General features: G+C 45.3%; 1 protein-coding gene across 3 annotated transcripts in view; it reads right to left on the minus strand.

Moving 5' to 3' along the window:
- LARGE1 (LARGE xylosyl- and glucuronyltransferase 1) overlaps positions 1-22,070 on the minus strand; it is a 447,934-nt gene that overhangs the window by 51,023 nt on the left and 374,841 nt on the right. For 2 of the 3 annotated variants that reach the window (XM_068970492.1, XM_068970491.1), the window contains exon 9: positions 6,529-6,684. The exons of the other annotated variant lie outside the window; for it this stretch is intronic. In XM_068970492.1, coding sequence (XP_068826593.1) covers positions 6,529-6,684 — 156 coding nt within the window. The remainder of the gene's footprint in view (positions 1-6,528; positions 6,685-22,070) is intronic. 3 annotated transcript variants of the gene reach the window in all.

The following is a 22,070-nucleotide window of genomic DNA, read 5'->3' on the forward strand; positions in this document are numbered from 1 at the left end:
CATGTTTCTGGAGAACACACTGTATGGAAGCGACACTATCTGCCCAGCTGTTGGGGACCACAGGGGGTGTCCTTATTTTTCACTGCTCCAAAGGACAGCACTCAGATTAGTGGATTATTTCCAGAAGCGGGGATTTCAACTCAACATGAGGAAGAATGGGGCTTAGCATCTGGAGCTTTCTAACAGTGCAGTAAGCTGTTGGAGATGGTGGGCTCCCTGTCTTTGGGAACATTCCAGCAGAAGCCAGATGCGAGCCTGTTAGGGATGCTGTAGAAGGATTTTTGCATGGATTAGGGGGTGGAGAATATCCATGATTATCCAGCTGTGTTCTGAGGAGTCCCAGGGTTTCTTGGCTATGCTTGAGGGGCTGGGTTGCTGAGGAAAGGGGAGAGAAATGCTAATATATAAAATTCTAGCCTCCATTGTGACTTCAATCAAATTATAGTAACTAAAGCCTAGCGAGTGCTTATGGCATTACACAGATTAATTTACTGGTTCCAGGAAGAGATGCCCAGACAAACTACGGGACAGGAGCGACTGTGTCCCATTAGCTACTGTCATTCTGACCACACGTGGAGCCCGAGCTCTTCCAAACAAAATCATCCTGCTTCGGAGCAAGTACCTCAGAGGCTGGAAGATGGGGTCTGCTGCTTACTGAAGGGTTGAATCCCCAACTTCCTGAATTTATGTTCTGTCTCTCCTACTTTTCCTTTTTCCTGTCTCTTTCCCTCTTTCTTTCTGGCACCGAGACCAACCAAATGGCCTCTTCCTTCCTACCCAAATTCTCTTAATTGCAGGGAAATCTACCTGGGATTGATTGTTTGAATCAGAGCAAATGTGATAGTCCCCGCTCATGCTTTATACACAGAGATGTAGGTCCATTTCTCTACTAGGCCTTCCAAGAAAAAAAAAAATCTTAAAGACCCCAAACCCATTTGTGTAACAACAGATTATGATCAGGCAGGTGGTTTGTAAAAAACCCCATCTCAATGAATATTGTGTTCTGGGTGCCGAGCCCTATTTTTGGCGATTTAACTTATCTGTGAGAAAAAAAAAAAAAGTTATCTGTGAGACACTATGACAAAGGCATCATTTCCTGCAGCTACTTATCGGATGATGAACCTGAGGCCCCGAGCATCCATGTGACCTCTCCAAGGTGCCTGTGTCTACTGAATGAGCAGCCTGGAATGACCAGAAAGCTTATCATCATCACCTTCTCCATAAAGGAATAATAATGACACAAAATTGAACTTGCGCAGTCCCCTGTGTACTCATGCTGGCTTTGCTAGAGGCAGAGTGCCATGCTCCTGTTCACCTCTGGTCCCCACTGACCATGCTGCTCCCTCCACTCTCCACACCTTCTCATTCCTCCTTATTCATCCTTTGAATTCCACCTCCTCCAGGAAGTCTTCCCTGATGCACCTTCTCTCCTCTTCTTGTGTGCTCTCAAAGCACCACACTGTCCCGGCACTTCTCACACTGATGACAACCTCCTGCCTGTCTGCACCCCTCACTAGACAAGCACTGTGAGAGTCGGGCTTCGATCTGCACTGCTGCCCCAGATCACTGGCCCTGTGGCTGGTGACTGTTTGAATGACTATCTGCCGAGTGGATGAACATGTCTTGAGACTTGGTGCCTGCCACTGCAGCCCTTTTCCACCTGGGATCCACAGTTCAATGGAGAGGTCCCTGACTTCCTCACTTTAAGAGGACCACTATCAATACACTTCTCACGGCTCCAATGACCTCTTCCCAGAACTGAGAGCAGTCGGCTTTGGGCCAGATCCAAGGTCTTACCCCTTCCCTGTGGCAGTGGTTACAGATAACACTGGGCAGGTGGCAAGGGACCAGGGCTGCAGAGATGTGTTTCCAGGCTGTATGTTACAGACTCCTGCTCTAGCCCCTCTCACTCTGGGCCAGCCAGGCCGGAGGCGGCTGCCTGCAACAGGGCCCGGCGACCTGCTGCCTTGGTTTATGGGTACTGGCTGCACTTGCTCCCCTGTCCTCAGTGCCCACAAAACACTCCAGCTGTCTTTGTCCCCATTGCCACTGCCCCTGCTCAGAGCCCCACTGCCACCATTTTTGCCTGGGATGCAGCAATGGCCTCTCACTAGGCTCCCTGCTTCTAGTCTAGACCCTTCCATTCTATTCTCCACCCAGACCAACTTTTCTCAGATGTAAACCTGACTACATTTGAAGCCCTCTGGGGACTCTTCACAGCCAACAGGATTCAATTTAAATGCCCAAGCATAGCCAAGGCCCTGCAAGGGTCAGCTTCATTCTCTGCCCTTCTCCCGATATGCCTCTGCTCCAGCAGAGAAACCACCAGCATGTTCTTTGTGAACTCTCTACTTCTTGGTTTTCAGGTCTGGTCCTTCATTCTGCTCTTTTTGTAAATATTTAATGAGTGTTCATTATGTGCTTGCTGCTATGCTAGGGGTGACTGGTACAGGTAGAGTGTCTAACAGTCTTATACTTGGGGGAAAAATAGGGAAAAAATGACATGAATAAAGTAATTGTGGACAGCATGTATGTGCTGATGAAAAGAAAATAGGGCGCCTCACAGAGAGTGATGTAAAGGGTTACCTGAGGCTGGGACAGGCCGGGTATGCCAGGACTTGAGAAGCAAGGCCCTGAGGAGGGTAGGGGGAGCCTGGGACGTTGGAAGGAACACAGAGGTGGTGGGTGTGGGCTCAGTGTCAAGGCGAGAGTTTTTTGGGGGACAGCTGGGGTGAGCCTTAGAGAAGGCCGCTCTCCCCACACCCGGGCAGACTGTCCTCTCACCATCTCTGACACTGACCATCTCCAGGGCCTGGAGCAGCCTCTAATTTCAACCGTGGTGCCCTGCATGGCACCTGGCAGGTGGCCAGCTCTCCTAAGTACTTATTCACCAAGTAAATGCAGCCACAGATTCCAAGAAGGACCATAGACGATTTCTCCCCTCTGATGATCCACCAGGGGAGACTGGCGTAGGAAGGGCTGGTGAGTCACTGTTAAAGGCAGTTCCACTTCGTAAGGCATTGAGCAGCACACCACGGGAACTCACCCCTACAGAGATTAACGGATGACATCACCCTGCAAGGCTTTGTATTTGAGCCTCTTCTGTGGAGGAAAAAAAAAAAAGGGAGCAGGAGAACAGTTTATATTTAATGTTTGGGGGAAAAGTGCTGAATGGGCACTCAAATATTGATGATGATAACAAATTCTGACTTGAGTGAAAAGAACGGAAGGAAAACTCAGAACAACACAGTGTTTGTGGAGACCTCTAAGGGCGTCCCAGAGTCTGAGATGGAGGTCAAGAGCTTAATGGGTTTGTTTCCTCTCTGGTGAGTGGAAAAGAAGGGCAGATGCTGAGGAAGGCACGGAGGGTGACTAGAGAAAGGCTGGAGATTGAGGGGATGATGCTGTGACCTGGGGGTAAGTGCCAGAGAGCGGGGTGGCCGTGCTACTGGTCATCCTGATAAAGGGCCAGGTAGGTGCATGCTGGCAGAGCCTCCCGCTCCGCCCTGCCCCGCCCCCACCTGCACTAGAGTCTAAAAGAATCCTCCTGACATCCAAGAATACAAGCAACAGTAGTAAGACAAAATCCAGACTCTCTAACCTACTTCCAGCGTCCTTCCAGCCTGCTTCCTGCTTCCCCGCTGCTCGGCATCTCCTGCTCTCCACCTTTCCTATCAGCCCCTGGGCACACGGTCCATCCTTCCGGTCCTCACAGCAAGCCTGCCCGGCCTCAGGACATCCGTGCCAGCAACTTCATCCACCTGGAACCCGCTTCCTTTGCTGTTCTCTTCCCCTTCCCCACTTTCTGCAGTGTGTGTATGTTTAGTCACTCAGTCATGTCTGACTCCTTATGACCTTTGAACTGTAGCCTGCCAGGCTCCTGTCCATGGGATTGTCCAGGCAAGAGTACTGAAGGGGGTTGCTCTTTCCTCATCCAGGGTATTTTTCCGACCCAGGACCAAACCCACGTCTCCTGCGAGTCCTGCATTGCAGGTGGACTCTTTACCCCCTGAGGCATCAGGGAAGCCGTACTGCAGTATAGTTGGTCTACAAAAAATGACACACAGTTAGAACAATCTAGTGAGTTTGGCTATATTTATGTTCTCATGCTACTATGACCACATTTAAGGTATTAAAGATAACCATCGCCTCCAAAACTTCCTTGGTTTTTCCTTTGTGTGTGTGTATGTGTGATAAGATCACTTAACACGAAATCTACAGTTTTAAATATATTTGTAGAGGGCATCTCTGGAATGAACTGCACCTTTATAGCCCCTGAACATCAAGTCCTCATGACCCCCTCTCCCCAACCCCTGGGAGCCACCATCCTGTTGTCAGCATCAATATGTCGGACTGGTTCAGAAGCCTCATACATGAGAACTTGTGCAGTATTTGTCCTTCTGTGACTGATTCATTTCATTAAAACAATGTCTTCCAGGTTCATCCATGTTGTCACAAATGATAAGACGGGCCTCATTTTTAAAGTGGAACAATATTCATCGTGTATGTACATACTGCCTTTTCCTTATCCATTCACCTGTCAATGGATACTTAGGTTGCCTCCAGAGCTTGGTTATTAAGAATACTACTACACTGAACACGGAAATGCAGATACTGCTCCAGGATTTCAATTTACTTTGGGACATATGCCCAGAAGTAGGGCTGCTGGATCATATGACAGTTCTACTATTTTTTTTTTTTTTTTGAGGAACCTCCATTCTGTTTTCCATAGCAGTTACACCATTTTACATTCTACCGACAGTGGACAAGGTTTCAACTTCTCCACGCCTTTGCCAACTCTTATTATCTTTTGTTAACAGCCTTCCTGACAGGTGTAAGGAGATATCCCCTCCTCGTGTGACTTTGACTTGTATTCCCCTGATCCTGTGCTCTTCCACAACTGTCTGTTTCTTAAATTTGAGTCTCAGATAAAATGTCACCTCCTCAGAAGTCCTCCTTGATTTCATATGTCATTATGTAACATGTGCCACTGGCTGATAATTTTTCCTGATAGCTTGTCTAGTTATTGTGTCTTCCCTACTAAAATATTAATATCAGCACCATGAGAGCAGGGATCATTGTCCTGTGAATGAATCCTCAGTGCTCAGAATAAGAAGGCCTTCAATAAATGTTTGTTGACTGATTGAATGAACCAGTTACTCATGTGTTTAATACTAAGGGTCAAGGAAAGGACAGGGACCAAATATTTATCAAGCATCTAACATAGGGCAAAGATTGAAGGCAGGAGGAGAAGGGGATGACAGAGAATGAGGCAGTTGGATGGCATCACCAACTCAATGGACATGCTGCTGCTGCTGCTAAGTCGCTTCAGTCGTGTCCAACTCTGTGCGACCCCATAGATGGTAGCCCACCAGGCTCCCCCGTCCCTGGGATTCTCCAGGCAAGAACACTGGAGGGGGTTGCCATTTCCTTCTCCAATGCATGAAAGTGAAAAGTGAAAGTAAAGTCACTCAGTCGTGTCCGACTCTTTGCGACCCCATAGACGGCAGCCTACCAGGCTCCTTTGCCTATGGGATTTTCCAGGCAAGAGTACTGGAGTGGGTTGCCATGAGTTTGAGAAAATTCCTGGAGAGGGTGAAGGACAGGGAGACCTGGCGTGCTGCAGTCCATGGGGCCACAAAGAGTCAGACACGACATAGCAACTGAACAACAACAATGGCAACATGGGGCAGATGCTGACCGAGATGGATTACACAGAGTTTCTCAGTCTCAGAATAGCCCTGTGGGAGTTTTTCTTATCTCTATGTGACAGATGAGGAAACTGAAGCACAGAGAGACTGAGTAACTTGCCTGAGATCACAGAAGTGGAAATCAGAAGGGATTAAAGCCCAGCCAGGCCAAGCTGACCCCACATGTCCTGCCTTTTCCACGATAATAAGCTGCTTCCCCACATCCTGCTCCTTAGAGCTTCAAATCAGTCTCAACTTTGCTCCTACGTGCTGTGTGACCACGAGCAAACTGTGCAACCTCTCTGTGTCTAAAATGTCTTCAACTCTAACTGGGGAAAAAAAAGGTTTCTATGAGCATCAAATAAGATATACAAAGAAATTATAAACAGTGAAGAAACAGGATAATACAGTAAATGCCAGCTATGTCTGTGATCAAGCTATGAAGATATTTTGTGCCTTGTACTGACCCTGAATCCTGGGTCTCCCATGTGGGTGCCGTGTCCACAAAGCCCTCAGAGTCCCCAGGTGTGGAGAGACCCTTTGCCTGTTGTTTCACTGAGTTTTTTCTCACACTGATCCCTCTACTTGACAGCTCCCTTCTGACTTCACCTGGTCTGGGCACACGTACCCCCTCTGCAACCACAGAGATGAGCATGGAAGCGACCTACTGATGTGTCCCCCACCCCACACCGCCCTGTTCCCCACTCCACGGTGGGGATGGCACCTGGTTCCTTCTGGGCTTGTCCTGAGCCTGGCACAGAGCCAAGCACTGGAGGTCCTTGGCAGACCAGCAGAGAGGCCACCCCTGCCTGCGTGGCCGAGTCCTGGGGCCACTCACGTTTTCACTGTTGACGTCAGCCTCACTGGGGCAGCCGAACAGCTCTCGTCGCAGGAGGTTCCCATCATACTCCAAGAAGGTCAGGTAGAGGTTGCGGAAAAACTCCACGTGCTTGTTCTTCACCCGCAGCTTCTTGGGCGAGTTCCAGTGAATGACCTGGTGGGCAACAAAGATAGTCAGGCCAGGAGGACCTGTGCTTGTGGGAAGCATGGCTGGGCACTGGTCTAAGCACTCTTGGGGCCTTCCCATCCATCCATCCATCCATCCCTTCATTCATCTATCCATTCATCATTCAGCATTCATGGTCCAGGGGTTAAGAGCCAGGTGCTGAAGCCAGACTGCCTTGAGTCACATCCTGGCTCTGCTCTGGGTAGTGGTTTAATCTTGAGCAGATTGCTGAATCTCTCTGTGCCTCAGTTTCCTCATCTGTGAAACTGAATAGTAACAGCTCCAGCTGAGATCAGTCTTTCAAGCTTTTGCCTCTTGGCTCCAAACCTGCTTTGTGATGCTGAAGCCAGGACTCTGCAAACCCTACTTCTGCTCTGCCAGCCACTGTCTATTCATGAGAGGGAGACAAAGTCAGGAGGGGGAGAAAGAAAGACTTGCCCGTTCCTTTTGCTTCCTGTCCCTATGTCCTTTCTCCTACCAGCTGTGGCACTTCCTTCAGCAGCAGCTAAACACACTCTGCAGTTTTTCCAAAACTCAAACCCTGCTTCATGGTCCTTTGTCCCCGCCTGGTGCTGCTGGCTCAGGAGTTGCCTGCAGACCCCACCTCAGAGTGTGGCTTCCAGCCCCGAGCTGGACTAATTTCCACCTCTTCCCTCTGTTCCTTCAGCTCCAGAGGTGGGAACTGCTTCCTGCAATTTTCTATTTTTGCTTTTATAGTTACCAAGTGAACTCTTTACATCTAGTTATCATTTTTAAAGATTAAATTATCTGTTCAAATAATTGGTATGGTTTTTGCTTCCAGCCAGGACTGACGGATGCACTGTCTCCCAGAGCTGCTGGGAAAAATCAACTCATTAATACATGTAAAGCATGGAAGTACTGCCTGGAATAGGACAAGTGCTCAGTATATGCAGACCCTGACTATTAAGTGCCTATAGTATACAGAGTCGGGAGATGGCAGAGGTCCCTGTTGGCAGTGCCCATCTGTGGCCTCCTGGGGAGATGGGTCCCCAGACAGGTAATAGGAGGCAATCATGGAGGGAGGCTCAAGAAGAAATGGCGTCTCTGGAAGCTCAGAGAAGCATCTCTTAGAAGGAGACTTAGCCCTTGCCACCAGCTGGGGCTTGAAGGGTGGAAGAGTGGAGACTTTCCTGAGATATGCCCAATCGGGGCAGAAGGAGGTCCCGGGCCAGACATTAAAATAATTGCATGCGAGCTGGTGACACTCACACCCAGTGGGGATATGTCTTTGCTGTGAAAGATGCCGGTGCTTGCCAAGTGCTGAGCCAGCAGGAAGGCTGATGGATGTGCATCTGACTCAGGAAACCTGAGCTTCTTCATCAGGGAGAAACTTTAACTAAGGGGGAAGGCAGGGCCGGCCTGTGAGCCTCCCAACAAACAAATCGTAACTTCGCATTCACAAACCTGCTGGAAACTCTGGAGACACCGTGTCCTTAAATGCTCCAAATGAGCCCATTTGAATCCCACTGTCCATTTTACAAAGATGGTACTTTGACCTGCCCGTATTTCACAGCAGTCAGGTTGCAGAGCTGAGACACAAACCTAGCTCTGAATCCCAAACCCCAGGTTCCTGAGTGCTGCTGTGTTCTGTGTTAATGGCTGAGAGTTTTACAGGGGTGGAGAGGGAAACCTGCAGAGGAGAGACGGTCCGCTCACAATCACGTGGTGAGTTTGGACCAGGCCAGGGCTGGGAGGAGGATACAGGTCTCCCGGTGGTCCCCCACTGCCTCCCACCCGCCACTTACTCCCAGCCATCTCTCCTCCCATTATGCCTCATTCTGCTGTGTCTGCCTAGGGATCTAGATTTGTGAATCATCTAAGGCAAAATATGAGATTATATAAAAAGCAGCAAAGGTTAAAGGAAGGTAGGGGGAGAAGATGGTGGGTCACTAGCAGGCCAAGGGGGTTTTAGAAAACCCTAGGAACATGGCTTCACTAATGGCTCAGACGGTAAAGAATCCGCCTGCAGTGCAGGAGACCTGCGTTCAATCTCTGGGTCAGGAAGATCCCCTGGAGAAGGGAATGGCTACCTACTCCAGTATTCTTGCTTGGAGAATCCCATGGACGATGGAGCCTAGTGGTTGCAGTCCATGGGGTCCAAAAGAGTTGGATGTGACTGAGTGACTAAGCAGGCATGAAGCTGGCTGCCCTCTGATAGTTAAGTGCACTCAAAGTCTATTAATATATATTCAGATTTCCCTTTGCCACCTAGGATTTAATCATCAGAACACAGAACACTCCATTCCCCTTTGCTAGGCTCTACAGAAGTAAGTAAGATATCTATTGTTTCACGTTCACTTTTCACTTTCATGCACTGGAGAAGGAAATGGCAACCCACTCCAGTGCTCTTGCCTGGAGAATCCCAGGGACGGGGGAGCCTGGTGTGCTGCTGTCTATGGGATCACACAGAGTCGGACACGACTGAAGCGACTTAATAGCAGCAGCAGCAGCAGCAGCAGCAGCAGCAGCAGCAGCAGCAGCAGCAGCAGCAGCAACACTGATTATATGCTAGGCATTGGCCAGAGTTGCTGGTGTGTGTGTGTGTGTGTGTGTGTGTGTGTGTGTGTAAAGTTTTATATTCAGTCCTCAAAACAACCTGGCAAATTTTTTTCTGTTATCATTCTTATTTTACAGGCAATAATCCTGAGAGTCTCTCAGTAAGTAGTAAATCCTAATTCTAAATTGGGTCTTACTCCCAAATCTTTTTCTTTCTACCACATCATTCATTCATTCAAAAAAATATTAGAATGAGCAATAACTCTGTCAGGTACTGACAGGGTCTGTGACTGCATTGTGTGCATATGCTAAGTGGCTTCAGCTGTGTCTGACTCTTTGTGACCCCATGGACTGTGGCCCTCCAGACTCCATGGGATTCTCCAGGCAAGAATACTGGAGTGGGTTGACATGCCCTCCTCCAGGGGAATCTTCCCAACCCAGGGATGGACCTCACGTTTCTTAGGTCTCCTGCACTGGCTGCAGTGATGTACTCAAAAGGTCAAAGTTCTATGTCTGGAATTTACAACTGAGGGGAAGAGGCAGATATTACATAACCACCCATTAAGTATGACGCGTGCTTTTTAAAGAGATGGTAAAGAGAGGCTGTTGGTGGTCATTTTTGGGCGTAGTCACTGCAAGTTTAGAGAAACTAAGACACAGAGGGAGAAAGAGACTTGCCCAGAGTCACAGCAGGGGGAAAAGTGGCGCCCAGCTCTGCCTCCCAGGCCGCTGCTCCTGCCACTAAGTCATGAGCCTGCTTCTGAAACTCCGACTCAGGATGAGTATTTCTGATAATTCTGATCAGCACGTGTCTGACTACTGAGAAATCTCATTTCCTCGTCCCTTGAGGGGCAGAATCACCCACCATCGCTGGCTCAGGGGCAGCAATTTGGTGGTGTGGATGGTATACATTGATGAGCTTTCACCTATGAGAGAAACTGATACTGGGAATGTGCCCCAAAAACATTTTTGCAAGAATCCAGAAGTACTTCTGAGTCTCTGAAAACAGATCTTAACTTATTCTGCTTGCTGGGACACATTAGCACAGTAATAAAAATATTACTAATATTAGCAGCTAACACATATTGGATGCTCGCTATGTGCCAAGCACTGCTCTGGACACTTCACTTTTTATAGTTCATTGATCCTTTACTTAATACTACAAGTGATATTCTCACGATCTCATCTTACAGGTAAGGAAGTCCAGCAAATCTCCCCGAGCCACATAGCTAGAGTGGGAGATGCAGGATTCAAACCCAAAGAGGTAGAGACATTAAGAATCTCTCTCTCTCTCTTATTTCTCCCATGCAATCATCAAATGACTGATTACAGCAATGAACATGAGATTTTCAGATTACAGGATGAGAAATGATACCTGCTCTCCCCTCCTGAATGCAGAGATTGCACCCAAACCTGGAATACAAAGGTTGCAGGGTGATTTAGCGCTTCTCAGATATACAAGCTGAACCTCCAACAGAGGGAAGTTGAGGGGTGGTATCCACATTGCATGGTGGGTGGGCTGCAGAAGCTGCCAGGCATTGGGGGCCCCAGGATGTGATCTGATTGGATCTGAAAAGTCTGTAAAGGCTGAAAATACGTGCAGACTTAGAGTCAGCCTGAGATAAGCCTGAGAAGTTGATGGAAATTGACTACTGTCCAGGAAACTTAAACATTATCTGAGAAGACAGCGGAAGTCAACGTGATTAAAGGAGAAACAAACTGTCACCTATCAAGGGTGCAGGAAACAGCATTTCAAAGACTGAAACAAGACCCTGGTACAAGGATAAGGCTATGGGAAGAGTGTAGCCAATACTTTGACTTCTGAAGTACTTGGAACCCACAAGTGAAAGCATTAGTCACTCAGCTGTGTCTGACTTTGTGTGCGCATGGACTACAGTCTGCCAGGCTCCCCTGTCCATGGGATTCTTCAGGCAAGAATACTGGAGTGGGTTGCCATGCCCTCCTTCAAGGGATGTTCCTGACCTAGGGATCGAACCTGGGTCTCCTGCATTTCAGGTGGATCCTTTACCATCTGAGGCACCAGGGAAGCCCTCTGGAACCCACAGGGCTCATAAAAATAGTAGATGGTGCAAAACTGCTAAGAAATCAGAAGCTGTGTGCAAATGCCAGGTAAATAAGAACACAGGGCTAATGTGTTTCAAGTTATGGGGATAAAGAGTATTTGGAAAATGGGTCTCTGTCTCAAAAGAGACAAAGTGGGGCTCTCTGGCCCACTGACTTTCTTGGTTCACAGAATAACAACTATCCTCTTTAGATCGGCAGTGAAACCTGTTCCACTTACAATTCCAACTCTAACTCCAGGAGAAAAGAACTTTCTGGTATTTCTTGAACATGTCTTCCATGACTCAGTGCCTCTACATATGCCCCCCACCCCGCCCCCAGAATATCCTTATTTCTTCTCTACCATACACATGCCTGCTTATCCTTCATGGATGAGCTCAAATGCACCTCTTCTGTAATTCTCTCCTTGATGACTCATGTCAGAAGATTGCCTCTGAGCCGTCTTTCTCTCTTCTCTATTTTTCATTCCTAACATTGATTTTGTTTGTAATTGCCTAGCCCCCGTGACTGGCTCATGATTCATTCAAGATCCACCTAATCATGATGATTCTACTTTGATTTCCCAGACTCCCTTGCTGCTAGGGGAGACCATGTGGCCCAGGATTGCTCAAAAAGAGACAGCAAAGCATATATTTGATTTCTTAGTCATAAGGTTCAGATAGGATATCATTCTCCCACCCACTCACCTTTCTGTTGTGAACAGAGATGTGAAGATTGGTACTATGACAGCCATTCTGTGACTGTGAGGTCAACACACTGCTAATCTACAAACCAATGCTATCATTGCTTACACCAGAACTCTTAGGCAAGAAATTCAAACCCCCTGTTTTATTTTTAGGCATTACAAATTGGGTCTTCTGATTTTCATTGTGAGTATTCCTAATATAACACCCAAGGCAGTTGTTGGGTCCTTCCTTAATGCTCTTATAGTTAATTCTATTAGAGAACTCATTGCATGCTCTTGTAATTAGTTATTTACATTCCTGCACCTGGCAGCATTGGAATAGGAATTTCTGAACCAGCAGGGACCATGACTTATTATTCATCCTGAGTGCCATACAGCCTGCCAGGTAGTTAGTATTCAATAGTTGCAATTTCATTCAAGAATGGAAATCATGATGATGACATTCTCAATAATCCTCATTTTCTGTCTGTCTACAGCAAATCAGTTATAAAAGCCCTATTCATGTGGGCTTTAGGATGGAGAAACATAGTCCCCTTTTCTTCGTCTAAGGACCAAACAGCTTGCCATTTTCTCTTGAAGAAGTTTAAGCTCCTCTGTTCTTCCCTTGTCTGGTATTTCAAGAAGGACAATGGTCTCACAAGTTCCTTTCCTTGTCATCTTCAGGATTATGATGCGTGCTAGAAAAGAATAAGACACACACCTTATCCGAGTCCCAGCTCCAGCTCTTATCTGCAAGGTGGCTTGGACATGGCTGCCTAGTATCATGAAGACAGTCCCTCATCTATAAAAGGGATTAAGAGCAACTGCCTTGCAGTGTGTGGTCAAGACCAGGACTGAGGGATTGATGGGCATGAAGGTATTTCGCTTGTATTTATTAAATTAAAAAATAAGCCTGGTTATAGACTTCATGAAGCAGCCACCTTATCAACTAGGAAGGCTGGATGAAAACAGGAACGCAAAGAGGAATAAGCAATAAGACTTAAGAGGATAAACTGAAGGTTGAGGGAGCCGGGGGCAGAACAGTGGGATGCATACAGACAACACAGCCCAGAGGCAGGCCCTCCTGGTAGAACCTCAAAAAGGGGCTACGCAGGAAGGCCGACACCCAGGTGGATTTAACTCCTTGGGCAGAGGCTGGAGAGTGCTAAAAGGCAGGGGAGAGAAGCAAATGTTACCTTCGCTTTTCCCAACTCTGTCGTCCAAACAACTTAACGTATCTGCACCTCTATTTTCCAATCTGTTAAAAGGAATTATCAATAACAATACATGCTTCAGAGGATCAGTGAGACAAGAAATGGAAAGATGTCCACTGTGGAGCCTGAAACAGACCAGCACTCAGTGTGCAGGAGTCTCAGGAATATATGTGATCTGTCCCCATGGGATTGTCTTTAAAGTGATGCTGACCCTCAGGCTGTACTTAAACCTAGACTGCTGGTTCTGTGAACACAAGACCTATGTTTGCCCATCTCTGCACACACAGTGACAGGTTTGGCCAGTGATTCCTGACTGCCATGGAATCCACTTCAATTTCCCGCTCTCAAACCATCAACTGCTAAAAGATTCTATTCCAATTCTCTCCCTTCTCTTTTCTCATTCCTGACAAGTGCCAGGTAGCTGCTATTAAATAAAAGCAGTGTCCCTGATACTCAAGACTACAAGCCACAGATCCTGTGACTCTCCGCCTCCTTTTACAAAGGTTCCGGTTGTTTCTTGGTCTTCACAAGTCCCGGAAAAAAATTCTCCCCAGACAAAAATGCATCATTACCCAGGAAAGGGGAAGAAAGACCAAACGAGTGATTATTTAGCTCCCTCATCTGGAAAATGTAGACACTTAGGCCAGGGCGTGCCCCCGAGGCCTGTCTTACAGCTGATCATGTCTGGTCTGTCATCTGTAACATTTCTCATTTTTCCCTGCCTGAAGTGGTAGAGGTTGAGGAGAGGCAAAATGAAAAAACAAAAAACAGGAAAGTGGATAACTGAAAATACTCAGGGCTGGGAGGGCCGTAACTCTAAGGAGATTCAGTTATGTTCTCGAACATTCATCATGTTCAATGTTTTGTTTTGTTTTCTATAAAACTGGGAATACCAATCAACTTGAAGTGGATTCTGTCTGGTCTATCTGAAGAATTCCAGATGGCCCTCTCAGAGCCAGAAGTGGGAAAGTGATGCACTCAGCGCAAGGATTTTCTATGACGTTGCCTAGCATGGCTTCTCTGCAGTCACTCGACCTGTGGATGGGGACCAGCCCTATGTGTTCCCTGCAGAGGGAATTAATTACTAAAACTTTACACCAAGTCCCCTATATCCAAACATATGAACGAGAGCACGTGCGTAAGTCCAACCAAGTTAGCCTAGGCACCCAACTAACACAACTGGCTATATAGTGCTGTAATAGGATTATAATACTTTCCACACAAAAAATACATAAAAACAAACACAAAAAATAAAACATTTTTCATCTTACAGTACAGTACAGTACCTTGAAAAGTACAGCAGTGCCAACTACATCACTGCTGTTGTTAATGCTTACTTAGGGACATCCTGGGCTTGAAGTAAAGATACTAAACTATTGTATGCTATACAGTCAGTAGTCACTCAGTTGTGTCCGACTATTTGCGATCCCATGAACCATAGCACACCAGACCTCCCTGTCCATCACCAACTCCTGGAGTTCACCCAAACTCATGTCCATTGAGTCAGTGATGCCATCCAGCCATCTCATCTTCTGTTGTCCCCTTTTCCTGCCCTCAATCTTTCCCAGGATCAGGGTCTTTTCAAATGAGTCAGCTCTTCACATCAGGTGGCCAAAGTACTGGAGCTTCAGCTTCAACATCAGTCCTTCCAATGAACACCTAGGACTGATCTCCTTTTGGATGGATTGGTTGGATCTCCTTGCAGTCCAAGGGACTCTCAAGAGTCTTTTCAAACACCACAGATCAAAAGCATCAATTCTTCGGTGCTCAGCTTTCCTTATAGTCCAACTTTCACATCCATACATGACTATTGGAAAAACCATAGCCTTGACTAGACGGACCTTTGTTGACAAAGTAATGTCTCTGCTTTTTAATATGCTGTCTAGGTTGGTCATAACTTTCCTTCCAAGGAGTAAACTTTTTTTAATTTCATGGCTGCAATCACTATCTGCAGTGATTTTGGAGCCCAGAAAAATAAAAGTCAGCCACTGTTTCCACATCTATTTGCCATGAAGTGATGGGACCAGATGCCATGATCTTAGTTTTCTGAATGTTGAGCTTTAAGCCAACTTTTTCACTCTCCTCTTTCACTTTCATCAAGAAGCTTTTTAGTTGTTCTTCACTTTCTGCCATAAGGGTGGTGTCATCTGCATATCTGAGGTTATTGATATTTCTCCCAGAAATCTTGATTCCAGCTCATGCTTCTTCTAGCTCAGGGTTTCTCATGATGCACTCTGCATAGAAGTTAAATAAGCAGGGTGACAATATACAGCCTTGATGTTTGGAGCCAGTCCGTTGTTCCGTGTTCAGTTCTAATTGTTGCTTCCTGACCTGCATATAGGTTTCTCAAGAGGCAGGTCAGGTGGTTTGGCATTCCCATCTCTTTCAGAATTTTCCACAGTTGATTGTGATCCACACAGTCAAAGGCTTTGGAATAGTCAATAAAGCAGAAATAGATGTTTTCCTGGAACTCTCTTGCATTTTCAATGATTCAGCAGATGTTGGCAATTTGATCTCTGGTTCCTCTGCCTTTTCTAAAACCAGCTTGAACATCTGGAAGTTCACGGTTCACATATTGCTGAAGCCTGGCTTGGAGAATTTTGAGCATTACTTTACTAGCGTGTGAGATGAGTGCAACTGTGCAGTAGTTTGAGCATTCTTTGGCATAGACTTTCTTTGGGATCGGAATGAAAACTGACCTTTTCCAGTCCTGTGGCCACTGCTGTGTTTTCCCAATTTGCTGGCATATTGAGTGCAGCACTTTCACAGCATCGTCTTTTAGGATTTGAAAGAGCTCAACTGGAATTCCATCACCTCCACTAGCTTTGTGCGTAGTGATGCTTCCTAAGGCCCACTTAACTTTGTATTCCAGGATGTCTGGCTCTAGATGAGTGAGCACACCATCGTGATTATCTGGGCAGTGGAGATCTTTTTTGTACAGTTCTGTGTATTCCTGTCACCTCTCCTTAATATCTCCTGCTGCGCAGTACACAAAAGCACAACCACCTGTAGAGGATGCACACATGTACCAGTCTAGGCCAGACACATGAACCAACTTACAAGACTGGACCTGCAAATGCATGTTCACATTGTTGAAAGTTTACAACTTGAAGGTTCGTATGTAGAGGACTTACTGTACTCACTTTCAAAGAATCCGCACAGGGACCTCCAGGGTGTCTCTGTTGATTTGAGGACAAGGAGGACAGAAGGACGTAGGTTCCACCTCCACAGAGAGGTATGAAGTCTTCAGGTGAGGGATGCTATCGAGGCTGGTTGAGAAGCCAGTTTGGTAGAATGTTAGTAACACCCCTTGAGTCATGGCTTGGAAACTCCAAGAAGGCAAAGCTGGCTTCCAGGATCCCAGCAGGCCTTGCTGTCGCTTTTCTGTGTGCTCTGCGCTTTCCTTCACAGAAACAGACCTTGCTTTCTTCCGATGATTATAACAGGACTACTGGCCAGGCTTGACAGAGCAAAGGCATGCAACTTGAAGGGCATAGCCAATGAGACATTTCAGACCATTCGCGGGCATGAGTCCCAGAAAGGAGCAACAGAGTTGCCCTGCAGGGTCACTGAGGGAGAGAGGGGTCTCTCTCTTCAATTTGAGATCCTGAGTACTAGTCATTTTTACATTCCCTTGCTTGGATTTCTTCACAGTGTGTTTTGCTGCCTGAAAGGACCAGTTTGATCATTTGTTTTCTTAGCTGATATCTGTATTCTGCTCTGGAATATAAGCTTCAGAGAGCAGAGCCACCACTGACTGGTTCGCCATGTATGATCGGTGCCCAGTGTCTGGCCCACAGCATGCGTGCAATACGTATTTGTTGAATGGCGAAGCTCTACATACTAGCCGAGGAGGCTGCCGGAAGTCACCCTGCTAGGACAGAGGAGGCAGAGAGTAAGAAACAGAGAGAGAAGGAGAGGCAGGAAGGGCTCTGTCACTGGAGCTTCCGAGTCTCACTGTGTCAGTGCAGAGGGCAGGATCCTGAACTCTCATACTGAGATGTCCTGAGGAACAAATATGCCTGGCTAAGTGTATTACCAATCATACTAATATCTCTTTCAGTGCATTTATGAATATTACTTGATAATAACAATAATATTTAACTAAAATAACTGTCACAAAACGAACAAAGGACTTAAAAAGAGTCCTGCATTATAACACAAAGTACAAAATAAATCTATACGAGCCCATGGGGATATGACTTCATGATCTAAGAAATAAGTATAAATGGGGGAAAGAGACAAAACTCCTTGGAGAAGAACCCCAGTGATATATGTAGATTCCACCCCCTCCCCAGGAAATGGAGATCAATTTGCTCACTTCCAGTGTGGGGTAGGTATCATGACTCACTTCCAAAACAGGAAGAAGGAAAGGGAAACAGTAATTTATAGCACAGAAACCTGGCAAGGTGGTCCAGTGGCTAAGACTGCAGGGGGCTCGGGTTCGATCCTTGGTCCAGGAACTAGATCCCATATGCTGCAATTAAAGATCTCATATGCCACAACAAAGACCCAGCACAACCAAAATAAAATAAAATAAAATATTCAAAAAGAAAAAAAAAAAAAGGAAAGGTGGTTATCAACCTTAGTGGTGCCACAGGTAGAGATAAGATTCCTCCAGGCAGAATGTCATGAGGAGGGCATTTCACTTCTGAGACAGTCTTGCCAAAGACCTATATAACCTCGGTCTGAACACGAGAGAATACACATTTGAGGGATATTTATAAACTACCGTATCGGTTCACACCTCTGAAGTATCAAGGTCAATCATGAAAGAAAAACAAAAAAAGACTGAGAAACTGTCAGAGACTAAAGCAGACTACAGACATAAACGGTAGAACTGGTGAAATGAAGCTAAAGCCTGACGTTTAGTAACAGCAATGCACCCATGTTGGTATGTCAGTTTTGACAAGTTGGCAGTTGTTACATAAGATGCTGGCATCTCCAATGGCTCAGCAGGTAAAGAATCTGCTTGCAATGCAAGAGACACAGCAGATGCAGGTTCTTTCTCTGGGTCAGGAAGATGCCCTGGAAAAGGAAATGGCAACCCACTCCAGTATTCTTGCCTAGGAAACTCCATGGACAGAGGAGCCTGGAGGGCTACAGTCTAAAGGACAGCAGAGTCAGACGCAACTGAACACACAGACACACACAAGATGTGAACATCAGGGAAAACTGGACTCTACCTGCTACTTTTACATTTTTTCTTCAAGTCTAAAATTCTTCCAAATAAAAGGGTGTATTAAAAACAAAAAGAGTTCTAAATACAAAGGGACGACAGATTGAGCACACTAACAACACAAGCACGTGACCAGAAAGAAAACAGCCGAGCTGATATTTCTGTTCCCAACACAAGCTCTTTCTTAGCTACATCCTAAAGTACAGAAATGCCTATCTAATTAGCTCTGACAAGAAATTGGTTAAAGAAAAATTAAATCCTCAAGACTACCTCAAAAACAATTTACAACCATGATCGTTAAGGAAGAACTTCACCCCAAGTGTGTATTATGCCTCCAGATATTACTTAATGTTAGTACAAAGATGCATGATTAGCAAGACATTTAAAAACAAAGCATCCAGAATATGAAGATGAGCCTCTATAAATTTTTGATGACGTTTTAAGTCTTCTGATAGCCAGTTTTGAACTTTACAACGTTCACTAAAACCCCATGAAAAGGGTTCTGCAGTTTCTTTGGAGATTTCATACATCAAAATGAAAGATAATAAAATCCAATAAGGAAAACACTTGTTTTTCCTGCCGTGGCAAAAATGGCTGGAAAAATACACAGAAGATAATCTGTTAACAAACGACGTAAATTCCTTGGTCAGCAAGTATTGTAGGAAGAGTCCTAGAAAACAGATGAAGAAAGCCTGAAGAAACTAGTATTAGAACAAATTACATGGAAGATTTGCTATAGAGTAAAATCAAAGTACAGAGGATTCTAACGTGCATCATCTTATGTTATTTGCAAGATTCTGTTTAGAAAATGAAATACACAAAAAGCAACTCCCCAGTGAGTGCTACAGGAAAGATGTCCTGAGGAAATTCTATTCTGTGCAGTGAATTCCTACTTCAATGACGATTATGTTTTATGGACAGTGCATGTGTGGAATCACCGAAGGTACAGTTGCTTTAACTGGAATAACAAAGGGATTCTAAAAAAAGTTACAGAGGGAGTGCCCCTTACTGAATTCCTGTACTGCACCACTGATGGGCAAGTCTGTAACAAAACACTGGAGGCCCGTGTGCCTCAGTACTTCGGTACTATTATTAATAGATGGTGTCAATTTGGGTAACTGTAAAGACTGAAGATATCACAGACTTTTTCCAGTACATTCTAATGACATGTGAATGAGAATGAAACCCTCTGGCCAACATAGAGCTTCACTAGTTAACTCATGGCAAAGGAAGTATAATAGACGGCATATGTAAAGATGATTCACGCATTTCTGCTTTTATGAAAAAATGGTTGTTGGTGGTATGCTATTTCATGCTTTTGGAAAAAAAAAATACACCCCTGAATCTGATCTTCAATGTAAATGTGATGAATGTAAAAGTAACTCCTTTTTTAAAGAATCTGTAACATAGATGGAGCTTTTAGAAATAAATATTTGAAATTGTTTCCCTCTTGATATAGGGATTTTTAGGTAAAAATGTTGTTCCCTATCAAACTGATCATTTCTCCATTCTTAAAAACTTCAGTGGCTCATGTCCATAATTAACAAATACCGTTTAGTTGGTGCTCCACTCTCTCAAAATCCTTCTCCTTCTCAATAGAGCCCAGTGTATCTGGGGAAGTGTTCCTTGTGGTGGGCTTCTCAGGAACCTGTCCCAAAGGCATTCCACAGTCACAGTTCTGTGTGTTGACACAGAATATGTGGGGGAAAAGGCTGGGGGATCCATAAAATTGGTCAGATTTCCCTGGTGCAGGATTTTATAATATGGCATTTGGTACAGTACCTAGTATACAGAAATCCCCTCTCCCCAGCTCTCCTCTGTCTTAAAGAAAACCCATTAACGGTTCTCAGACTGTTTGGCCACATGCTCCACAAAGTGCTATATGGCAAGGCAAACTCTCCAAGGGTCATCACCTGGCTTCTAGGGTTGATGTTTCCAGGAATAAATGCAACTGAATTTCATCAGCTTTGTGTAACCAAGCCAGCGATGGATAACTTAAATCAATAACAATCAAAGAAGTTCTAAAGATTACCCAATGAGCCAAGAATGGGTGAGTATTGAGGAAAGATGAAAGACTAAGGCTTAAAGCACTTTAAGTCCCTTCCACTGAGTGAGCCATTCTCTAGCACAATGTCAAGACATCAGGTGATGGGCGACAAATCAGTGCTTAACCTGGGGTGAGCCCCTTCCCCTCTGTGGGTCCCTGATTCTGGTCTGTGAAATGCAAGCATTGGAATAGATGAGGAAGAAGACACCTGGTTCACACGTTTTGCCTTCTAGTCTGACTGACTATTACCCTAAGAGAGAGCGCAAACAATACTCACAGGTTGTTAACAATAAGAATCCTAGGTCAGCTCAGTGTTCCGTGATGACCCAGAGGGGTGGGATGGGGAAGGCATTGGGAAGGAGGCTCAAGAAGGACGGAATATATGTATACATATAGCTGATTCACAGTGTTGTACAACAGAAACTAACATAGCATTGTAAAGTAACTATGCTCCAATTAAAAATAAACAAAAATTCAGATATCAAAAGAAAAATAAAACAAAGGACCTATCTTTAATGGACTGGAGTACAATTCACAATGGAAATACAGCAGTCACGCACCTTTTCACGTCAAATAACAGTCCAGATATAGACAAACAGAGAGACAAGAAAACAAAAGACTGCAACTGAGATGTGCTATAGGAGAATATCTTTTTATAGGCTGGGGCTCTTTAGCGCTGCCACGTGAGAAACCATCCTTCTCTTTGAAAACAAATGGAATTAAGAAATTGGCAGTTTTTGCTTTTTTAAAAGAATACTAGGTAGAAGAGATACATACTACTATATATAAAACAGATAAACAACAAGACCTACTATATAGCACAGGGGACTATATTCAGTGTCTTGTAATTACCTATAATTACAAGATAATTACAAGATTAATTACCTTGGAGAAGGTCCACTGGAGAAGGGAATGGCAGACCACTTCAGTATTCTTGCCTTGAGAACCCCATGAACAGTATGAAAAGGCAAAATGATAGGATACTGAAAGGGGAATTCCCCAGATTGGTAGGTGCCCAATATGCTACTGGAGATCAGTGGAGAAATAACTCCAGAAAGAATGAAGGGATGGAGCCAAAGCAAAAACAATACCAAGTTGTGGATGTGACTGGTGATAGAAGCAAGGTCCATGCTGTAAAGAGCAATATTGCATAGGAACCTGGACTGTTAGGTCCATGAATCAAGGCAAACTGGAAGTGGTCAAACAGGAGATGGCAAGAGTGAACGTCAACATTCTAGAAATCAGTGAACTAAAATGGACTGGAATGGGTGAATTTAACTCAGATGACCATTATATCTACTACTGTGGGCAGGAATCCCTTAGAAGAAATGGAGTAGCCATCATGGTCAACAAAAGAGTTTGAAATGCAGTACTTGGATGCAATCTCAGAAATGAATGATCTCTGTTCGTTTCCAAGGCAAACCATTCACTATCACAGTAATCCAAGTCTATGCCCCAACCAGTAATGCTGAAGAAGCTGAAGCTGAACAAGGCCTTGTAGAACTAACACCCAAAAAAGATGTCATTTTCTTTATAGGGGACTGGAATGCAAAAGTAGGAAGTCAAGAAACACCTGGAGTAACAGGCAAATTTGGCCTTGGAATGCAGAATGAAGCAGGGCAAAGGCTAATAGAGTTTTGCCAAGAGAACACACTGGTCATAGCAAACACC

The sequence above is a fragment of the Capricornis sumatraensis genome, chromosome 4 (assembly GCF_032405125.1).
Source record: "Capricornis sumatraensis isolate serow.1 chromosome 4, serow.2, whole genome shotgun sequence".
NCBI lineage: Eukaryota > Metazoa > Chordata > Mammalia > Artiodactyla > Bovidae > Capricornis > Capricornis sumatraensis.